This window comes from Procambarus clarkii, chromosome 25 (genome assembly GCF_040958095.1).
Source record: "Procambarus clarkii isolate CNS0578487 chromosome 25, FALCON_Pclarkii_2.0, whole genome shotgun sequence".
Classification (NCBI taxonomy): domain Eukaryota; kingdom Metazoa; phylum Arthropoda; class Malacostraca; order Decapoda; family Cambaridae; genus Procambarus; species Procambarus clarkii.
In genome coordinates, this window is record NC_091174.1 from 10,617,243 (window position 1) to 10,639,929 (window position 22,687).

General features: G+C 49.6%; 1 protein-coding gene across 16 annotated transcripts in view; it reads left to right on the forward strand.

Annotated features, from left to right (window-relative positions):
• Positions 1-22,687, forward strand: part of RhoGEF2 (Rho guanine nucleotide exchange factor 2) — a 490,304-nt gene that overhangs the window by 341,474 nt on the left and 126,143 nt on the right. For all 16 annotated transcript variants that reach the window (XM_069331287.1, XM_045739737.2, XM_069331284.1 and 13 more), the window contains 2 exons: positions 2,016-2,109; positions 4,573-4,631. In XM_069331287.1, the coding sequence (XP_069187388.1) occupies positions 2,016-2,109; positions 4,573-4,631 (153 nt within the window). The remainder of the gene's footprint in view (positions 1-2,015; positions 2,110-4,572; positions 4,632-22,687) is intronic.

A 22,687-nucleotide genomic window follows, 5' to 3' on the forward strand; every position in this document is an offset into this window, starting at 1 on the left:
AACCCTGGTCCACAGGATTACGTGTTGAGCGTGCTGTCCACTCAGCCACCGGCGCCCTTGTGTGTAACTAGCTGTGTACACCGAGCTGTGTGTAAACTGTGTAACTAGCTCCTCTAGATTGTAACATTCGTAAGTAAATTAATTTTGTGGTTCAGTTCCTGAGCCCAATATGTTCCTCTGTAACCTTTTCCACTACCGCCCACTAAATAGGTATGGGGTGCATAATAAATTTACAAAATTAATCGAGGGTTATTGTTTGATGTGGAGAGAGTTCATGAGCAAGATGGCAATGTTCTTGCTCTTGTTGTATAAGGTATTCACGTAGTTGTGCTTGCGGGGGTTGATCTTTCGGCCCGCCTCTCAACTGTCAATCAACTGTTTCTACTACTACTATATTGTGTATAGTGTCGGTAGGGGTCACGTGTATGTCTTTCAGGACTCTTTTTTTTTTTTTTTTTACTCCGTCGTGTGAATCACTGAAATGAGGTTCCTGCAGACGAGTTTAATAGGTGGGACAGGTTGTGTCAGAGGGCGGAGGGACGGAGGGACGTCAGAGGGACGGAGGGACGTCAGAGGACGGAGGGACGTCAGAGGACGGAGGGACGTCAGAGGGACGGAGGAGGGACATTGGGGGGGGGGGCAAAATGGAAGCAACTTGTCTCAGTGTGTGAAGACAGCTTCTTGGCGAGCCCCGGGGGGGGGGGGTGATTGTAATTGTGCAGGCTGTTGTTGTTGTTGTTGTTGTTGTTGTTGTTGTAGTAGTAGAGTTAGATTTAGCTTCTCAGAACGAAATGTTCATGTAGCACGGGCTATGGTGAGCCCGTAACCAATTGTGTGGGGTTTGTTTATATTGAGGAATGAGGTTAGGATGCAGGTAATTGGGGGTTGGGGAGGGGGTAGAAGGTGGGGTTACACAATTCTTAATATTACACACACACGCACGCACACATAGGGGGGGGGGGGCTGGTAGCCTGGTGGATAGCGCGCAGGTCTCGTAATTCTGTGGCGCGGGTTCAATTCCCGCACCAGGCAGAAACAAATGGGCAAAGTTTCTTTAACCCTGGATGCCCTAGTTACCTAGCAGTAAATAGGTCCCTGGGAGTTAGTCAGCTGTCACGGGCTGCTTCCTGGGGTGTGTGTTTGTGGTGTGGGGGGGGGGATAGTTAGTAAACAGTTGATTGACAGTTGAGAGGCGGGCCGAAAGAGCAAAGCTCAACCCCCGCAAACACAACTAGTTGAATACATATGGTCTTGGCACTCCCCTCTGGAGTTGAGTTGGGGATTGTGGTGCCCTGTTGCTCTCGTCTCCTTGTCACCCCTGGTCGCGGCCTTCACTACCTGTATGATCCACAGGTACAAGGCAACAAATTAAGAGTATCTATAAGACTATAGTTTCCCAGTAGACCCCAGGCTGTAACTGCTGTGGCATTAGTGATACAGCAAGACTGAAGCTATGCAGTACAGCAAGCGTATGGAGTACAGTTCTCTCTTTAATGTACCATCAGTTTGATAAATAATGCATATTTCGTAGAATTGTTTTAGCAATACTTACAGCATTGTAGTTAGGTTGTAACGAGTGCATAGTAGTGGTAATATTGGTAGTGCATATACACAGGGATCTCACAGACAACGTGACGTGATATATCTGTGAGAAAACCATTGGAGCAGGTCCGGGAATCGAACCAGCGTCCTGATAACGAGACACACGTCTTAACCCATAGACCAGGACATGCTAAAGTTTATATAACCTGGGATCTGGCCGGATCCACCAGGAGTGGACCCCCAAGTTATATCATCTTTAGCTAGTTCAATCCCACCGTCCTACTCCGGTGATTTCCTTACTAACAGTGCATAATAGTGACAGTAATGCTTAGTAATGTTACCTTAGTAATGTTAAGGCCTCAAAGCGAGCTTTGTTAATGTTAGTATTGTCTTTCTGCACATTTTATGTATCGCGTTGACGACAGGAATATGGTGTATAATGGAAGTAACGTGAGTCTTTTGTTTACCTACAGTCCCCCGACCAAGCACAGTCTTCAGCAGCAGAAGAAAAAGTCTGGCACCCCGGTGAACAGATCAGAGAGCCTTAAGGAGAAGCAGCATGGTCGGGTGAGTCCTCAGTTTGGTTTGTTCCATTGTTGGATTGTGTTTGGTGGGGGGGGGGGTAGTTACTACGCCCACTACTACCCATTGTCAAGGGGGGTAGTTAACTCCCCCCCCCCTCCCCCTATTGTTGGGGGGGTGTTGTATGCACCAATCATGCCTTGGAATCATGTATTTTATATATTGGTTAAATATTAAGTATTTCACTTTAAGCAGCGTTTGTATTTTGTTATAAACAAATGGTGCGTGTTGACGAGACCACACACTAGAAGGTGAAGGGACGACGACGTTTCGGTCCGTCCTGGACCATTCTCAAGTCGATTCCAAGAATGGTCCAGGACAGACCGAAACGTCGTCGTCCCTTCACCTTCTAGTGTGTGGTCTAGTCAACATACTTTAGCCACGTTATTGTGACTCATCGTCTGCATATGGTACGTGTTATGTGGTAGTTTAACATATTCCAGTTGTTTAAAATTTATTGCCTATAAATGTACTGTATTATATGTCAATTTCGTATCCCCTAGTGGGAACAAGGACTTGTAATGTAGTCCTAGGTGACAGCTAACTATTTTTGGTTGAATATAAAGGCATACAAGAGTTAGATCAGTAATGTTTACACAAACAAAGTATGTGAAGCGTCATTTTCTCTGCCGGCATACAAGGCTCTGAAGGGAATTTGGTAAAAAAAAAAACGAAATGCCGTTCTAAAAATGACCTCTAGCACAGGTACTATCCTTGTACCGGAGGTCATCATATCCATAGAGGTCATGACCAGTCAACCCTCTTTTTCATTGTATGTTTGACGAGGATATCATGATAAGTATGAAAAGTACTTAAATTAAGGCTGTTGTTGTTGTTTAAGATTTGCTGCCTGGAACAAAAAGTTCCAAATAGCACGGGCTATGGTGAGCCCGTAGTAAACTCGCTATTTCCAGTCTCAATATAACGAGATGTTTACTGGTGACAAATTCCAATTCGGCATAGAAAAAAAATACCCTAAAATTCATACAGAATACCTGGTTGATGGGGTTCTGGGAGTTCTTCTACTCCCCAAGCCCGGCCCGAGGCCAGGCTTGACTTGTGAGAGTTTGGTCCACCAGGCTGTTGCTTGGAGCGGCCCGCAGGCCCACATACCCACCACAGCCCGGTTGGTCCGGCACTACTTGGAGGAAACTATCTAGTTTTCTCTTGAATGTGTCCACGGTGGCCTGGTCGACTCGCGGGGACTCTAAGCCCCGGGAGCACCTCAAGGTAACCTCAAGGTAACGGTTACTCCGGCAGTACACGAGGAATATTCATTCTTCGAGCGTAGTTACACCTTCAGAGACCTAAGAGTTATGATGTCAGAGGAAGTGACATTTAGAGAGCACAATAAAGTAACCGTCACAGCGTCCAGAAGAATGATAGGGAGGATTATGGGTACCTTCAGTACAAGGGATGTCACTGCTGCTCTCTGAGACTGGAACACTATTGCCATCACAGTAGAATCAGTTAAGCACTTGGGGCCAGATTCACGAAGGAGTTATGCAAGCACTTACGAACCTGTACATCTTTTCTCAATCTTTGGCGGCTTTGATTACAATTATTACACAGTTAATGAGCTCCGAAGCATCAGGAGGCTGTTTATAACAATAACAACAGTTGATTGGGAAGTGTTTATGCTTGTAAACCGTATAATAAATATAACCAAAGCCGTCAAAGATTGAAGAAAGATGTGCAAGTTCGTAAGTACTTGCGTAACGGCTTCGTGAATCTGGCCCCTGCAGTGTATAGTTCTAACTTACTTTATCACAACCAACGTACATACACGTCTCTCCTGTGTGGTTTAGTTTGTCTTCCAGGACTACTGAGGTCTCCTGGAAGAATTCTATCTGTACCTCTCGGAACAGAGATGCATATTATATGAACCAAACCACAAGGGAAGTGACGAGGATTCGAACCTGCGTCCGAGAGCATCCCAGACGCTGCCTTAATCGACTGAGCATCACGCAATCGTGATTTGTGTGTGTACATAGTATATTCATGGTAAATACTGGAAGGTATTTTCCTCGTCCAGAACGGTGAGGTTATTGGTGGGTTTGTGTGTGGTTATCTTGAGATGATTTCGGGGCTTTAGTGTCCCCGCGGCCCGGTCCTCGACCAGGCTATTAGGCTTGACCAGGCCCGACCAGTACACTAGGTGTGTACTCGCCTAGTTGTGCTTGCGGGGGTTGAGCTCTGGCTCTTTGGTCCCGCCTCTCAACCGTCAATCAACTGATGTACAGATTCCTGAGCCTACTGGGCTCTATCATATCTACATGTGACCTGGATTATTGATTAATCCAGTTGATTAAACAACTGGAATATGTGTGTGTAATATATATATATATATATATATATATTATATATTATATAATGTATGAATAATTCATTGTAATTCTAGTTATTGTTATCACTTATTATTTGTAATGGTTTTGTCATATATTCCAGAAACGGACGAGAGAGAACAGGAAGCACAGTGACCCAAACATTCCCACCTCTAAGTCTGGGTGAGTACTCTCCCACCTCCTTCGTTGTTGTTATAGATTCAGCTACTGGGAACAAAAAGTTCCAAGTAGCACGGGCTATGGTGAGCCCGTAGTGGACTTACCTGGCACAGGAGCGGGGCTGTAACTGCTCACACACACGTTATAAACTCTCAAACTAATTGATTGATTGATTGATTGATGGCTATTCATGCCCGTGCCACCTCTTGAGTGGCTAAATCGTCATCAATCAATCTTGATTGGCGGTTTGATCTTCAACCAATCAATTTGCACGGGCATGAATATCCCCTAAGTGTGAAATTAAGACGGCTATGGTGTTCTATGGCTGGCCACCTACCATACAACCCGTTCTCGCACTTTCTTAGTCATTATTGACTTATTAAATACGTGCATATGTGCACGTATTTAATAAGGTACATACCTATACCTATAATAGGTTAAGTAATAATTGTAATTACGAAGCAATAAGATGCTTATCTTAACATACTAAGAAGGTTAGGTAAGGTCGGTGTTTTCTATGAAGCTTTTCAAGGTAAACTAGTATGTTTAGTATGTCACATATGCACGTATTTAATAAGTCAATATTGACTATACGAAAGTGAGAGAACGGGTTGTACCATAACATCCGCATACTTGAACTCTTCACATCATGTGCAATTGTGCAACTTCTCTGATAGCGTGTTGATGCTCGTGCAATTGGCAACATTTTGTATTACATGATTGTATTACATGATTGTAATACATGATATACATGTATTTCAGATTGTATTTTACTCAAGTATGAAGACAGGTGGCATTTATAATACCTGTACATTTCTGCAAAATCATATTTCCTTAGTCAATTCGTATAAGGGATCGGTTTTGAAAGTTATTTGGGGATGTAAATAGTCACAAAATGTATAGATCTAAGGTATTTCTCACCCCCTAGACAAACATACGTTTATTTTCTTGTCCAGAATCACGGTTTAGTCATATTTCTTGTTGTAAAATATCAAATAATATTTACTTGCGTAAAATGTCCTCTTAGCTGGGGATATTTTATGAGGAAGACTAACAGTGTCTGGGAGCTATATTATGAGCAACACTAGCAGTGTCTGGGGGCTACTTGGAACAAAAAGTTCCAAGTAGCACGGGCTATGGTGAGCCCGTTGTATAGGCTCTCCTCTTGCTGGAGAGTTACTACTGTGCCAGTGATCTTTGAGGCTGGCGTCTCAGGTAGAGGAAGACTAGTGGTTATCTTGAGATGATTTCGGGGCTTAGCGTCTCCGAGGCCCGGTCCTCGACCAGGCTTCCTTTTTGTTACACACCCCCAGGAAGCAGCCCGAAGCAGCTGTCTAACTCCCAGGTACCTAGAGCCAGATTAACGAAGCCGTTACGCAATTACTTATCAACGTGTACATCTTTCCTCAATCTTGGACGGCTTTGGTTACATTTATTAAACAGTTTACAAGCACGAAAACTTCCCAATCAGCTGTTGTTATTGTTATAAACAGCCCCTTGGTGCTTCGGAGCTCATTAACTGTTTAATAATTGTAAACAAAGCCGCCCAAAATGGAGAAAAGAAGTACAGGTTCGTAAATGCATGCATAACTGCTTCGTGAATCTGGGCCCTATTTACTGCTAGGTAAGAGGGGCATCAGGGTGAAAGAAACTTTTTACCCATTTGTCTCTGCCTCCACCGGGGATCGAACCCGGAACCTCAGGACTACGAATCCAAAGCGCTGTCCACTCAGCTGTCAGTCGCCAGAGAGGGGGAAACATATCGCAGGAGAATGTATAACGATAGTTCCGATGGGAATTCATGGTTCTATAGGCCCGAGTAGATCACACAGTGATCATCTTCAATCCCCTGCTAGCAAATATAAGGAATGTCGGTGGAAGAACAGCTGAAGTTTACAACAAGGAACTTGACGGGTTTACCCTGAGGTTACCAGATCGATCTGGCTGTAATGGGTCTCCGAGTAGATCCTGAGAGCTACAAAGACAGCCTCGAAAACCAGGCGAACACAAAGAGAAAGCTCGGTAAGTCTGCAGCAGTTGAAGGCTTCTGGAACTCGTCCAGTGGGAAAGCCTGGTAAGTCTGCAGCAGTTGAAGGCTTCTGGAACTCGTCCAGTGGGAAAGCCTGGTAAGTCTGCAGCAGTTGAAGGCTTCTGGAACTCGTCCATTGGTAAATGCACGGGAGGCAGCGTCTGGTATGTGTAAAGCAATGTGTGAGCCTGCGGGCCCTCAGGCCAAACAGCCATGTTGATCAAGTTAGTGCCAGGAAAAGCCTGGCCATCCACCGGGCTGCGGGCTTAGAGCAAATCTGGAGATCGGCAATAGCAAGGGAGGGAGAGCATGAGGGAGGGAGTGTCAAAGGAGATTGAAGGAAGGGAAAGAACTTAGTGATTTTATCCTTTTGCTCCTACAATTGTGTCCTGAAGAATAAACCTTTCTCTTAGTATAATATATGTTGAGGTATTCCAGAAGCTTAATTGATGTGATCTTGTACCTTGTATTGACTAAAGTATACACGTCCTATTTCACCTGTAGTCATTGAAGATCTTCTCGATATAATGATTTAAACAGGAAGTAAACTGGTGCCATATACTTAGTTGTACGTTTTAAATATATATCAAATTGTGGCGAGTAAATGATGTAGAGCATTGGCTCACAAACTGGGGCCGCTTTAGTGTAAACTGGGGCCGCTGTTGTGTAAACTGGGGCCGCTTTAGTGTAAACTGGGGCCGCTCTTGTGTAAACTGGGGCCGCTTTAGTGTAAACTGGGGCCGCTGTTGTGTAAACTGGGGCCGCTTTAGTGTAAACTGGGGCCGCTCTTGTGTAAACTGGGGCCGCTTTAGTGTAAACTGGGGCCGCTCTTGTGTAAACTGGGGCCGCTCTTGTGTAAACTGGGGCCGCTGTTGTGTAAACTGGGGCCGCTGTTGTGTAAACTGGGGCCGCTTTAGTGTAAACTGGGGCCGCTCTTGTGTAAACTGGGGCCGCTGTTGTGTAAACTGGGGCCGCTTTAGTGTAAACTGGGGCCGCTCTTGTGTAAACTGGGGCCGCTTTAGTGTAAACTGGGGCCGCTCTTGTGTAAACTGGGGCCGCTGTTGTGTAAACTGGGGCCGCTCTTGTGTAAACTCGGGCCATTTTGCAATATATAGGGCGACCTAAGTTGCGAGAGTGTACCGGGCATGACACCAGAGGGCACCACACGTAGAGGGGAAATACCCAGCTGGTGGGTTATGTCGCTAACATTTTTGTTTCATACTCAGTGTAAGAAGCCATTAATAAGGTTGATGTGACGACTTGTATTGAATTTTGTAACTAGCTCATCAAGAGTGTAACTTGCTTAGCTAAATGAATTGTGGGGTTGAGTCCCTGAGCCAAACATTATGTGCCTCTGTAACCCTTTCCACTACCGCCCACAAGTTGGGTATGGGGTGCATAATAAATGAGCTAAACTAACTAAACTATGGACGCTATATGGAAAAAGGGGCCAATGGCCTTAAAAGAGTTTGCAGAATAAACAAAAATAATAACTTAATTGCACGTTTAAGAAAATGTTCGTTATATTATTTAATAAATGCAGTTTTGGACCCCATACCCCAGAGAGCAAGGCGGGATAAAAGTGCAGGCGATGAGTCACAATACCGTGGCTAAAGTATGATGACCAGACCACATACTAGAAGGTGAAGGGACGACGACGTTTCGGTCAGTCCTGGACCATTCTCAAGTCGATTGTGTATGTGCATTCACAATCGACTTGAGTATGGTCCAGGACGGACCGAAACGTCGTCGTCCCTTCACATTCTAGTGTGTGATAAAAGTGTTGAATGTGAAGTGTGCGACCGTGGAAGGGGTTACCTTGAAGTGAGGTTGCACAAGACATTATTTAAAAGCATGCCTGGTTGCTCCTTACTTGGGGGTGGGGTGGAGGAGGGGTGGGGGGCATTGCAACATCTTGAGGCTACTGGTACACTGAGACCAACCAGGTATCAACCAGGAGACCCCTCAGTAATATTTTTTTGAAAAGGAAAACGGAAAGAAAATTTTAAATGTAATTTTACTAGGCTAACAATAATTTAAATTTAGATACTTGCTTTGCGTAATTTCTTGAATACAAATCTCTCCTCATCAGTAAATTGTAAGGTATTGGAGAGCGTTTTCAACTGCCACGAGAGGGAAGTCTGCTTTGTAATTCTTGTGCTATCGTCGGTCTGTTTTACCTATCTACCTGTGTTATATACCGTTGTGGTATCTACCGTCGGTCTAAAGGAGTTTCTCCTTTAGACGTTTCGTCTTGGAGAAACTCCTCTTAAGTCGCATTAGTTGTCGTTAAGCACTAGTAAATCCCTAGTGCTACTTCAGCATTGGGGAATAATGACGCGGAAGGACCTGCTGCCTGGGTAACAGCTTCTTCCCCGAATCAACCTACCCTGGTGAGGCCACTCCAGACCGACAACCAGAGCGCAACTCCATAGTCTCCTGAGACTGGTGGATGCCTACTACTACTACTATTACCACCAGGGCGCAGATATCAGAAGCTCGCAGTGTGTCATACTTGTGCCCGAGTTTGTCATATTGTCCAAGACAGTTCCTGAAGTGAAGAATTTCTGACACACACATTCAGGCTCGATGTCACCCGAATAAATCTTCTGAAACTTGGTTGTTGAAATGTCTTCGTTATTCATTGTTGGAAAGTCGACCAGGAAGGCAGATAATGAATGAACATTTTATACGGTTCAATGCGATAAGAAAGTGCCGAGCATAAATTGTCTGTGATGGGTAGATATGTTTATACTTTAAACTGAAAACTGTGATATGCAAATTACAGCTATTTTACTGTCCCGGTCCCCTGGGGGGTGGAGCCCCCTGAAACCCCCGTCTTAATCCAGCACTATATACCCTCGACTATTCGGCTATACCCTCGCTGCCCCCATATAAAGATACACTAATGTGTGATTTGCTAATACACTATACTATGGTTACTTAATATGATATATTGGTCGTTGGAAGTAGTGGTATGAATTGCAAAATGAGTTGTTGATATTGTCATAAATGTTAGGACCAGGTCTTATGAAGAGCCTACCTGCCTGCAGTCAACTGGTATGTTACCTGGTGTGTGTGTGTTTGTGCATACAAGCAGGAGAGAGAGAGAGAGAGAGAGAGAGAGAGAGAGAGAGAGCAAGAGAGAGAGCAAGAGAGAGAGCAAGAGAGAGAGCGAGCAAGCAAGCAAGCAAGCAAGCAAGCAAGCAAGCAAGCAAGGAAGCGCGCAAGCACAGCAGAGAAACTAGTTATTATCGGTGACAGTAGTTGGTGGTTGTAGTGGTGTGTGGTGTTGTAGGGGGCGTGGCAGCGGTAGGAGATTCTGGGTCCATGGTTGGTAATAGGGGAGATGGGTTGGATTTTGTTGAGCGGGTGATGGCTGCCACGAGTGGCTGGCCTAGTGGTTTGACATCGATGCGGCGGCTACCGTCTACACCTTCCCCCATGGTTGCAGTGCTCATATTAAAGGGGCGCCCGCCCTCCCTGCGCCAGGGCAGGCGATGCGACGCCCGCCCTCCCTGCGCCAGGGCAGGTGATGCGGCGCCCGCCCTCCCTGCGCCAGGGCAGGTGACGCGGCACCCGCCCTCCCTGCACCAGGGCAGGTGACGCGGCACCCGCCCTCTCTACGCAAGGCACAGTCCTACACCACCACTCTGTCTCTTCCTCATCAGACAAACAAAAATATAGGTCACAACTTGGTGTAAACCGCGACATAATACCTAAATCAGCATGATAATTCCCTTAGTTGAGCCCCTCCAAAAAACTACAGTTAAGTCTTTCCCTAGGCAACAGATTTTTATTTTATTTTATGATTAGTCGTAGATACGGAAAAATAACAACATAAACTGAATATGATACAAAACACATTCAGTTCTCATTGACCGAAAACAGCATGTAAAGGATTTAGAAATAGTGATGCATAGATGACCTTAGGTTTAGTCACCAATTACCAAGCAAAGGTTATATCAGACAGGAAAATGATAGGATAAATTACGGTAATATTCGTCAAGAGATGCCACCACAGTGCTTCTACTGGTCTAAACACTTGGGCATTCCGTCCTCTTCCATGGCCCGTGCTGCTTGGAACCTTTTGTTCCGAGTACCTGAATCTAAATCAACATTAACAATCGCTATAACTTTTCAAGTTGGGAGAAATTTCTGAAATAGGAGGAATAAGTCAAGTGAAAAGTCACTTCACACACACACACACACACACACACACACACACACACACACACACACACACACACACACACACACACACACACACACACACACACACACACACACACACACACACACACACACACACACACACACACACACACACACACACACACACACACACACACACACACACACACACACACACACACACACACACACACACACACACACACACACACACACACACACACACACACACACACACACACACACACACACACACACACACACACACACACACACACACACACACACACACACACACACACACACACACACACACACACACACACACACACACACACACACACACACACACACACACACACACACACACACACACACACACACACACACACACACACACACACACACACACACACACACCGTAAAACACTTGATTACTGGGACCGTCTCAAGGCACTGGGAATGTACTCTCTGGGAAGGAGACGTGAGGCGTATCACACAATATTTACAGTGAAGATACTGGAAGGTAGGGGCCACAAATGTGCACCGTAGAAAAAAATAATGCAGAGAAAGATGTGGAAGGAAATGCAGAATAGAGGCAGTGAAGAGTAGAGGTGCTAGAGACACACTCAGAAAACACTGCACATCAGAGGTCCGCGTCTCCTCACCCCTTCAGCCTAATCCACCATATAAACGAAATATTGGCGGGACATGAGTGGAAGTTTTCTAGAGGCTTTCTAGAGGTTTATTTTCGATGCAGGACAAGTTGCTGCACGAAGTGCTGGATCAACCAAGTTGTGATGGATATGTAGGCCGACGCGCCACTGCAAGTGATGGGCTTTCTATACGTCACTAGATAAATCTGGCTCCCTTTCAGGACTTGAACTCTTGAGGGCGGGAACAGGTAAACTACAGGTATATACGTGTGTGGTACGTGATTGCCTGGATTATCAATAACTTTGTGTAGATATTTGTCTGTACTTAATTGATTACAAGGAAGGGTGTGATGGCAGATAATAGTAGGGTTGAAGTGAGGTAATTGGAAGGCGGCGTATTGTGTTCCCCTCCACTTGTGTTAGCAAGCAGTGGCCCCGGAGGCTGGAGGCAGCTTCCCACTGTAGTACATGTTGGCATGCTGACGTGCCGTCATGCTGTGTTGCCAAGCAGCGCCCTTTCCTGCCCGTCCAAATGTGCTTGTAGTATTGAGCTCTAGATCCGGCCTTTCACGTTATCGCCCGTTTAATGCAACAAGTCACAATTCTACAGTAGTTTTGCTTTCTGTTATTTTGCGGAAGGTCTTTAGACATTTAAATTTTTAAATTTTGCCCCGAGGGGCGAGTTTATTGGGCAGCGCCACTCATCTTGTGAGTGAACATACCGCCATAGCAGAATGTACAACACTCCCCAATAGGAAGAAAACCCGCTGGGTTGTTCATCCTGTCACTTGTACCCAGACACAGCTGGGACTTGCTTAACTGTCTCAAGTGAACAGCTCCTCAAACAAGAAGATTAACATTTATCAACCCTTAAAAGCTTACGTTATCTTGCGGGTGCAAAATGGGGAAATCTTTTAAGAACAGTATCAATATTTGACAAATAGTGTTTTCCTAACTCAAACAATGTGGGGTTTATTATTCTACAGTTATTCCTAATGTCTCTCAGGTGTTCACATTCACGTAGATAGTGGTCAAGGCGGTGTCCATCACTCTCACCACAGATTCTGCAACTTCGCTGATCAACTGTTGTTTCCATTCCAAATCTCCATGGATATTTGTATCCAAGACGGATTCTCGCTATTACAGATTCTCTCACTCGTCGTCCTCCTCTTCGGCCATACTGATTGGGATTGCCAGCTGCAACCATGTTGTACCATCGTACAGATTCACTGGTTTGTGCTTCTATCCTCCTTTCCTCAGTTACCTTGTCACGGTGATGTTGCCTGATAATACCTCTAATTTGTAGTTGAGTCTTGGGTATGAAGTATTCAATATGGTCTCCTTCAGCGCCTTCAGCAGCCAGCACATCTGCTCGTTCATTCCCACATATTCCAACATGGGAGGGGATCCACAGAAACTTGATGACTCTTCCCTGATTGGTAAGTACTCTCACAGCTCTCTTGATTTCAGCGACTATTGCAAGATTTTCTGCCTGATTTTTACTTAGGCTTTGCAGTGCTGCTTTTGAATCGGTGCAAATCACTGCACCATTAGTGTTCCGTTCAAGAAACCTTAACGCCATAACAATGGCAGTTAGCTCTGCTTGCGTTGAAGAGGCATAGTTCTCAATACGTGCTTTTTCTTCATTTCTGCGTTGGAAGGTATTATCCTTGATTACCGTGTATGCTGCACCAGCCCTGCCATTGATAGGATTAGATGACCCGTCAGTGTAGATTTGATCTAGTTCATCTCCGGCTTCTTTATAAATGTCCTCGAGATACTTGTGCCTCATTTCTTGTGGTATCATGTTGGATTTTTTCATTGCCATTTCATTGATGATGATCTTGCATGAGTCATCCTCCCAGGGAGGTAACCTCTCTACAGGCAGGAGCTCACGGGCTTGCTCAAGCAGGTGAAGCTCTTCAAGGTAGCAGACTGCTCTGTGATGCCATTTTTTGCTTCTCCTGTTTCCCCCTGAAAGTAGCACAGAGCTCAGTTTTTTCTTGGCAATATCATTGTAATGGGGATCTCTGGCTATCCTAATTGCAAGCTTAGCATTCAGCTCCTGAATTCTGTTTTTAATACTGGGAAGGGACAACTCCTCTCGTAGATTAGACGTTTTGGCAGTTCTTGGGACTCCAAGAATGATTGTCATGGCTTCATTTTGAATGCTTTCAAGCCTTTTCATATCGGTTTGGGAGTAGGTGCACAGTACTGGTGCGGCATAGTCTATGACGGAGCGCACATAGGCTGTGTACATCATTTTGAGCACGGCAATTGAGGCTCCATGTCCATTCCAGGTCATAGCTTTCAGTGCCTTGAGTCGACTTTTGCATGTTCCTATGAGTTGATTGAGCTCCTCTTTCTTTCCCTTGTTAGAGCCGACAGTGACGCCAAGGTACCGGTAGTGGTCAACCCATTCAAGTGTTACACCATTAATTTGCAGTTCTTCATTTGCTCTCCGCTTGTGATGGGAGTATGCCTTCGTCTTGTTTGTGGAGAGAGTGAAACCGAGCTCAATACATTTCCTTCCGAGGAGTTCAATGGACTGTTCAATTTTTCCCAAGGTGGGAGCTTGTATTAGGACATCATCTGCATATCCCACTTGTTGTGTTCCTTCCGGAAAATCAATATTTGCAATGGCGTTCATAAGTACATTGAATAGTGTAGGGCTTAAGACTCCGCCTTGGGGGGTACCGAGTTCCATACTCATTGTTCTGGAGACTGCTCCATTGAAGCAAACCTTGGCTTCCCTTCCTGTGAGGTAGTCTTCAACCCATTTCATGAGTCTCCCCTTGACACCCATGCATGCAAGCTCGTCCAGGATCGCAATCCCCTGTGCTTTGTCGAAGGCTCCTTTGGACATGTCTGCGAGTCTTATCAGTCTAACGTCCATCTGTCTCTCTACTGTTCCTCATGGTAAATGTGTCATCTTTACCCATCGTGTAAATACCGATAAGAGTGTGTGTGTCTTGGAATATTTTATAAATTCGCTTTGTGCTGGTGTATCGGGACTCAGCGATGGAGGTGCATTCTCAAGGCCCAGTCTCGCGCACCTTGTATGAAGCCTTCTGAGGGGGCTTTTGTATCGAGGTTTCAAGCGGTTGTGTGTTTGGAGGAGGTGGTTGGCTGAGGATGTGGGAGGTCATGGATGGCAGGGCAGGGGGGTGGGGGAGGGTGTGGAAGGTCATGGATGGCAGGGCAGGGAGGGACGGGGGTGTGGAAGGTCATGGATGGCAGGGCAGGGAGGGACGGGGGTGTGGAAGGTCATGGATGGCAGGGCAGGGAGGGACGGGGGTGTGGAAGGTCATGGATGGCAGGGCAGGGGGGTGGGGGAGGGTGTGGAAGGTCATGGATGGCAGGGCAGGGAGGGACGGGGGTGTGGAAGGTCATGGATGGCAGGGCAGGGAGGGACGGGGGTGTGGAAGGTCATGGATGGCAGGGCAGGGAGGGACGGGGGTGTGGAAGGTCATGGATGGCAGGGCAGGGAGGGACGGGGGTGTGGAAGGTCATGGATGGCAGGGCAGGGAGGGACGGGGGTGTGGAAGGTCATGGATGGCAGGGCAGGGAGGGACGGGGGTGTGGAAGGTCATGGATGGCAGGGCAGGGAGGGACGGGGGTGTGGAAGGTCATGGATGGCAGGGCCGGGAGGGACGGGGGTGTGGAAGGTCATGGATGGCAGGGCAGGGGGGTGGGGGAGGGTGTGGAAGGTCATGGATGGCAGGGCAGGGAGGGACGGGGGTGTGGAAGGTCATGGATGGCAGGGCAGAGGGGTGGGGGAGGGTGTGGAAGGTCATAGATGGCAGGGTAGGGAGGGACGGGGGTGTGGAAGGTCATAGATGGCAGGGCAGGGAGGGACGGGGGTGTGGAAGGTCATGGATGGCAGGGCAGGGAGGGACGGGGGTGTGGAAGGTCATGGATGGCAGGGCAGGGGGAGCCGAGCGAGGCAGCAGTTGGTGAGAGATGCCTTAGTGAGCCGGGCGGGCAGGCAGGCGCAGGGTGGTGTGGGAGGCTTGTGTGCTCTGCCCCCAAACATTACCTCCCAAGGGCGCCAGGGCAGTGCGGTGCGCGGAGTGGAGCTACCCGCTGGGGGCTTGTGGGGGTCACACAGCCTCTCCGCTATGCGTGGGGAAGGGGAACAGGTGGTTGAGAGCTCACCTCCACCACCTTAATTATTCCTGATGCTGGCCGCTGCAACAAACCTCTCCGTTCTTCAGCATAACTCGAGTGAATCGTTTTTTGCCATTGGACAGTTTTTCCTCTCATGATGTGTAAGGTGGGTGCCGCCTGGGCCCCGCCTCGCTCTGTGCTTAGTGCGGCGGTCACCCCCGGTGATATGTACTGACCTCAAGTTGATTATCAATGATAGAAGTTTATATGAGAACTCCGTCGCAGAAGTTGACAGAGGGGACCGGATGGTCGTGTCCCTTCTACTACACGCCTTTATGAGCATGGCGCTCATAAGTAGGTAAGTGAACGCTGCTTGTGGTGGGGGTAGTGTAGGTGGTGAGTGAACTCTGCTTGTGGTGGTACTTGGGTTGTATCTGTGAGGAAGTTCTTCTCCACCCCAAGCCCGGCCCGAGACCAGGCTTGACTTGTGAGAGTTTGGTCCACCAGGCTGTTGCTTGGAGTGGCCCGCAGGCCCACATACCCACCACAGCCCGGTTGGTCCGGCACTTCTTGAAGAAAACTGTCCACATTTTTTAAGAAGACTATAATTTTTGTTTCTGCAGTATTTCTTATACGTGATGGTAGGATGTTGAAGAGTCGTGGAAGTGTGGTGTACCTGCAGTGTTCTCTGACTGCGGCACCGTACAGTGTTCTCTGACTGCGGCACCGTACAGTGTTCTCTGACTGCGGCACCGTACAGTGTTCTCTGACTGCGGCACCGTACAGTGTTCTCTGACTGCGGCACCGTACAGTGTTCTCTGACTGCGGCACCGTACAGTGTTCTCTGACTGCGGCACCGTACAGTGTTCTCTGACTGCGGCACCTCGACTCTTCACTGGGTGGCGTGTATCACAGCAGACGGTGGATGGTATACGACACATGCTAACATGTTTGTCCTTTGAACCTACACTGTGTAGTCCCCCACCACACCCAAGTCTCTGTACACCGAGGTGACTGGGAGTGGACCTCCTGTGTTGAGGAGAGTGCGCGCGAGGAAGTGGGCACTTGGATTGGTAAACATAGCAGTGTTTGTCTGTGAGAATAACCCCGCGCACTACTTCAACCTTTTCACAGGGGACCGATAGCTCATTATAATTATTTCTTAATATTTGCCTTCATGGAGTATGGTGAAGGACTTGACATTCTTCAGGGGAATACACTGGCCCCCGGCTTGGCCCTGGCCTTTGGGCTTGTGGGACTTACACCGGGGGCCCAATTTGTCTGCTGGAGCCCTGGGTTTATACCGTCTCATGGAACCCTGGGCTAACCCAGGCCCAGACTGCCTCTGTGATCCCTGTACCCACTGCCTCGTCGACCCCTGGATCACTCTGCAGTGTATGCTGCCTCGGGTCTCAGGACTTATTGGATCTTACAGGATCCCAACCTACCCCCCTGAGGTTGCCAGCTGCCTCTTGGGCCCCTGAACCTACTGTGCCGTGCCAGCAGCAGTAGCCGCGGTTCAGCAGCAGCAGCAGCAGCAGCAGCAGCAGCAGCAGCAGCAGCAGCAGCAGCAGCGATAACGGTACTTGCCGCTTACTCCTTCAGGTTTTCCCGGGCATTGGCCACCTTCCACCATCCCACCACTGCCAGATCTCTCCTCATATATACACTATATATATATATATATATATATATATATATATATATATATATATATATATATATATATATATAATATTAGAACCTCTATCCAGAGACACCTGAAGCAAGCCTCGCTCAACTTTCCATCATGAAACATTGTGGGTGTATGAGTGTCATAGGCCAGTCGGGGTCAGCCCTAGTGCCAGCGCTTTAAAAATATTAGCAGCTATAGCGACCCCCCTGCAATTGTTGTGAAGTCTGCAATGAAGTTGCAAAGGCGTTTTCTGTAACTAATGAACAGTTCTTTCAGTGCTTCATGTTAATTTTCCTGAAAGATGTGTGAGAGGGAAGGAGACGGGATGGAAGATGTAGAAGAGAGGGGTGGGAAGTGAGAGAGGGGATGGGAGGGGCATGTTGGGGGGAAGTGGGAAAGGCGGTAAGAAATGTCGGATAAAGGAACATAGATGAAAGAGGGTGAAGAGGGATGGATGGAAGAGAGGAGTGGGAAAAAAAGGTGAAAGAGTGAAATAGCAAGAAGAATGGTAAGAGAATTGGATAATGAGTGGGAGAGGGAGGGAGGATCTAAGAGGAAAAGGGATTTTCCTCTTAGTGTGTGTGTGTGTGTGTGTGTGTGTGTGTGTGTGTGTGGGGCGTGTGTGTGTGTGTGTGTGGCGTGTGTGTGTGTGGCGTGTCTGAAGTAGGAGAGCAGAAGCTTTTATCCTCGCCCAACTTTCACACATGACATACAAGGGGGTATGGGAGTGTCATAGGTCAGTCGGGGTCAGCCCAAGTGCCATAGTTTAAGAAATATTGGCGAACCCTCTGCGAATTTTCACGAAGGCTGAAAGTCAATGGGGCATATGTATCAGTCTGCCGTACTAAGTGGTGTACCCAAAACGGCGAACATGAATTGATTCTGATTGGGGGAGAGAGGAACGTCTTACAACCCCTCAGGTTGGTACTGGTGTGTGTCACAACCCCTCAGGTTGGTACTGGTGTGTGTCACAACCCCTCAGGTTGGTACTGGTGTGTCACAACCCCTCAGGTTGGTACTGGTGTGTGTCACAACCCCTCAGGTTGGTACTGGTGTGTGTCACAACCCCTCAGGTTAGTACTGGTGTGTCACAACCCCTCAGGTTGGTACTGGTGTGTGTGTCACAACCCCTCAGGTTGGTACTGGTGTGTGTCACAACCCCTCAGGTTGGTACTGGTGTGTCACAACCCCTCAGGTTGGTACTGGTGTGTGTGTCACAAGCCCTCAGGTTGGTACTGGTGTGTGTCACAACCCCTCAGGTTGGTACTGGTGTGTCACAACCCCTCAGGTTGGTACTGGTGTGTCACAACCCCTCAGGTTGGTACTGGTGTGTGTCACAACCCCTCAGGTTGGTACTGGTGTGTGTCACAACCCCTCAGGTTGGTACTGGTGTGTGTCACAAACCCTCAGGTTGGTACTGGTGTGTGTGTCACAACCCCTCAGGTTGGTACTGGTGTGTGTGTCACAACCTCTCAGGTTGGTACTGGTGTGTGTCACAACCCCTCAGGTTGGTACTGGTGTGTGTCACAACCCCTCAGGTTGGTACTGGTGTGTGTCACAACCCCTCAGGTTGGTACTGGTGTGTCACAACCCCTCAGGTTGGTACTGGTGTGTGTCACAACCCCTCAGGTTGGTACTGGTGTGTGTCAACTGTTCAGGGGAGTGTTGGAGGGTGTTGTGTTGTCGTAGTCAAGTTGTGGTGTTGGAGGTGCCAACACACCCTAGCATTTGGCAGATCATCACATCCACCCTCTCATGCTGCCCCCCCCCCTCACCGCCTCGCCCCCCCCCCTCACCGCCTCGCCCCCCCCCCTCACCGCCTCGCCCCCTCCCCCTCACCGCCTCGCCCCCTCCCCCTCACCTCCTCGCCCCCCCCTCACCGCCTCGCCCCCCCCTCACCGCCTCGCCCCCCCCCTCACCGCCTCGCCCCCCCCCTCACCGCCTCGCCCCCCCCCTCACCGCCTCGCCCCCCCCCCTCACCGCCTCGCCCCCCCCTTCACCGCCTCGCCCCCCCCTCACCGCCTCGCCCCCCCCCTCACCGCCTCGCCCCCCCCTCACCGCCTCGCCCCCCCCTCACCGCCTCGCCCCCCCCTCACCGCCTCGCCCCCCCCTCACCGCCTCGCCCCCCCCTCACCGCCTCGCCCCCCCCCCTCACCGCCTCGCCCCCCCCCCCCCCACCGCCTCGCCCCCCCCCCACCGCCTCGCCCCCCCCCACCGCCTCGCCCCCCCCCACCGCCTCGCCCCCCCCACCGCCTCGCCCCCCCCCCCCACCGCCTCGCCCCCCCCCCCACCGCCTCGCCCCCCCCCACCGCCTCGCCCCCCCCCACCGCCTCGCCCCCCCCCACCGCCTCGCCCCCCCCCCACCGCCTCGCCCCCCCCCCACCGCCTCGCCCCCCCCCCCACCGCCTCGCCCCCCCCACCGCCTCGCCCCCCCCCCCCACCGCCTCGCCCCACCCCACCGCCTCGCCCCACCCCACCGCCTCGCCCCCCCTTCGCCTCGCCCCCCCCTCACCGCCTCGCCCCCCCTCACCGCCTCGCCCCCCCCTCACCGCCTCGCCCCCCCCCTCACCGCCTCGCCCCCCCCCTCACCGCCTCGCCCCCCCTCACCGCCTCGCCCCCCCCCCCTCACCGCCTCGCCCCCCCCCCCCTCACCGCCTCGCCCCCCCCCTCACCGCCTCGCCCCCCCCCCTCACCGCCTCGCCCCCCCCCCTCACCGCCTCGCCCCCCCCCCTCACCGCCTCGCCCCCCCCTCACCGCCTCGCCCCCCCCTCACCGCCTCGCCCCCCCCTCACCGCCTCGCCCCCCCCTCACCGCCTCGCCCCCCCCTCACCGCCTCGCCCCCCCCCTCACCGCCTCGCCCCCCCCTCACCGCCTCGCCCCCCCTCACCGCCTCGCCCCCCCCTCACCGCCTCGCCCCCCCCCCCTCACCGCCTCGCCCCCCCCCCTCACCGCCTCGCCCCCCCCTCACCGCCTCGCCCCCCCCTCACCGCCTCGCCCCCCTCCCCTCACCGCCTCGCCCCCCTCCCCTCACCGCCTCGCCCCCCTCCCCTCACCGCCTCGCCCCCCTCCCCTCACCGCCTCGCCCCCCCCCTCACCGCCTCGCCCCCCCCCCCTCACCGCCTCGCCCCCCCCCTCACCGCCTCGCCCCCCCCCTCACCGCCTCGCCCCCCCCTCACCGCCTCGCCCCCCCCCTCACCGCCTCGCCGCCCCCCCCTCACCGCCGCCCCCCCCCCCCCCCCCGCCATATCATCAACATTCGCATGTAAATCAAGACGGTGAACTTGATGTGCTTAAGACCGGCTTGGTGTTGTAGGGGAGGGCTGGGGAGTGGAGGCGCCGCCGCCGTCGTCGTGAACCCAAGCCCTGCAGGGAAGCCGAGGCTGGAGCCGGCATTTTCACCCATAACCCCACACCTCCCGCTTCCTCTTGACTTCATACATGATACAACCGTGTGTGTTGAACTACGCCTATTTCCTTTTTTCTTATATTCAAATGGATGTCTTGGGATGACTTGGCCGCCCGTGTCTATGTTCTGTCAACACACACACACACACACACACACACACACACAAGCGGGCCGGGCTTGGGGAGTAGAACAACTCCCAGAACCCCATCAAGAAGACTTCATTGCAGGTGGTGGTGGTATTGACCTGTAGTTAGTCACGTGACCACGCCTCTGACCCTGCAGTCTGGTCATCGATCAGGACTTCAACTCTGCTGACCACATATCTGCTGCAGCAGGTATGTGGTCAGCAGAGTTGTGGCTCCACTCACCTAGTTGTATTTACAGGGCCAATGCTTTTGGCTCCCGCTTTTCGGCCCTTAATGACTGATGTATATGTTCCAGTGCCTCATATATATATATATTATATATATATATATATATATATATATATTATATATATATATATATATATATATATATATATATATATATATATATATATATATAATATAATATTAGTATATTTTGATAGCAGTCTTTCTTGTAAACATATGTTGTTAAATATGACCGAAAAAGTAAGATTAATAGTCTTTGAAAATGTAATTAGTTATTACGAAACGCGTTCAAGCGTTGCATCAGACTAAAAATAAAAATAAATTTTGGAGAATTGATTTGTCAGTTACCATCATCAGTAAAAGAAATATAAGAAATATTGAGAAAATTCGTGTTAGAATTATTAATCTTACTACTTCGGTCATATTTAACAATATATAATATATACAATATATTGCGTAATATGCCAATCAACTGATGTACAAATTCCTGAGCTTCTCGAGCTCTATCATATATACATTTGAAACTGTGTATGGAGTCAGCCTCCACCACATCACCTAGTGTATTCCATTTACTAACTATAACACTGAAAAAGTTTTTTCTAACGTCTCTGTGGCTCATTTGGATACTCAGCTTCCACCTGCGTCTCCTTGTGCGTGTAGCACTCGTGTTAAATAATCCATCCTTGTCTACCTTGTCAATTCCCCTGAGAATTTTGTATGTGGTGATCATGTCTCCCCCGAGCTCTTCTGACTCTTCCCCGTGACAATTCACACGTGTCTAGTGAATTGTGTATGATAGTAAGCGGCCAGGACAAGGCTTCCGCTCCTCTTAGTGTCTAAGGTGTGACCTTAACCGGACCCACAACCTTGGTGAGCTGCAGGAAGTCCCTTTGGACTTTCTCTCTGGACTTGGACTGGACGACAGAGCGACATTACAGCGTCTTGCAGGACGGCATTCAATCTTTGACCGTCCAAGTGGTTGGGCACCATTCCGTGCCCAACCACTCGGTTGTCTGTCCCAGATCCTCTCTCCTTACATTCTCATTCTAACATATTCATTCTTGGCTCTCTGGTACCCCGCTCAACTCTCCTTGTAGATTTTCCGTTCCCCTCGCGTGTCCTAGGCTGTCTTACATGTTTAATTCAACCATTGGTTAATACTTGGAGGAAATAATCTAGTTTCCTCTTGAAGATGTCTACGGTTGTTCCGGCAATATTTCTCATACGTCCCCCTACGCTATGCCAACCTTTTATTTCCTTGCCTGTTTCCTAAAAAGCACAATGCTACTTCCACTGGGTACTTGAATGTCACGTCACAGTGGTCGCTCATGTCATGACGGGGAGGGGGGAGAAGGGAGAAGAATTAGACTTCCCTCGTGTCTGACGCATTGAGTGTCACGTCACGTCAAGTCGTCCCTGTTTGTCATTACCATTTATCATTTTTGTGGGTCCATTGACATGTTGGCTCGGGAAGCCTTTCGTTGCAGTTTAGTAGTTTAACTGTCCCATATATTATTACCTGCATGGAGCGTCCCATATTACCTACACCTACGTGGAGTTGCCTGTTCTCTCAATTTGTTTTACCACTTCCCCCGGTCGGCCGAGCGGACAGCAC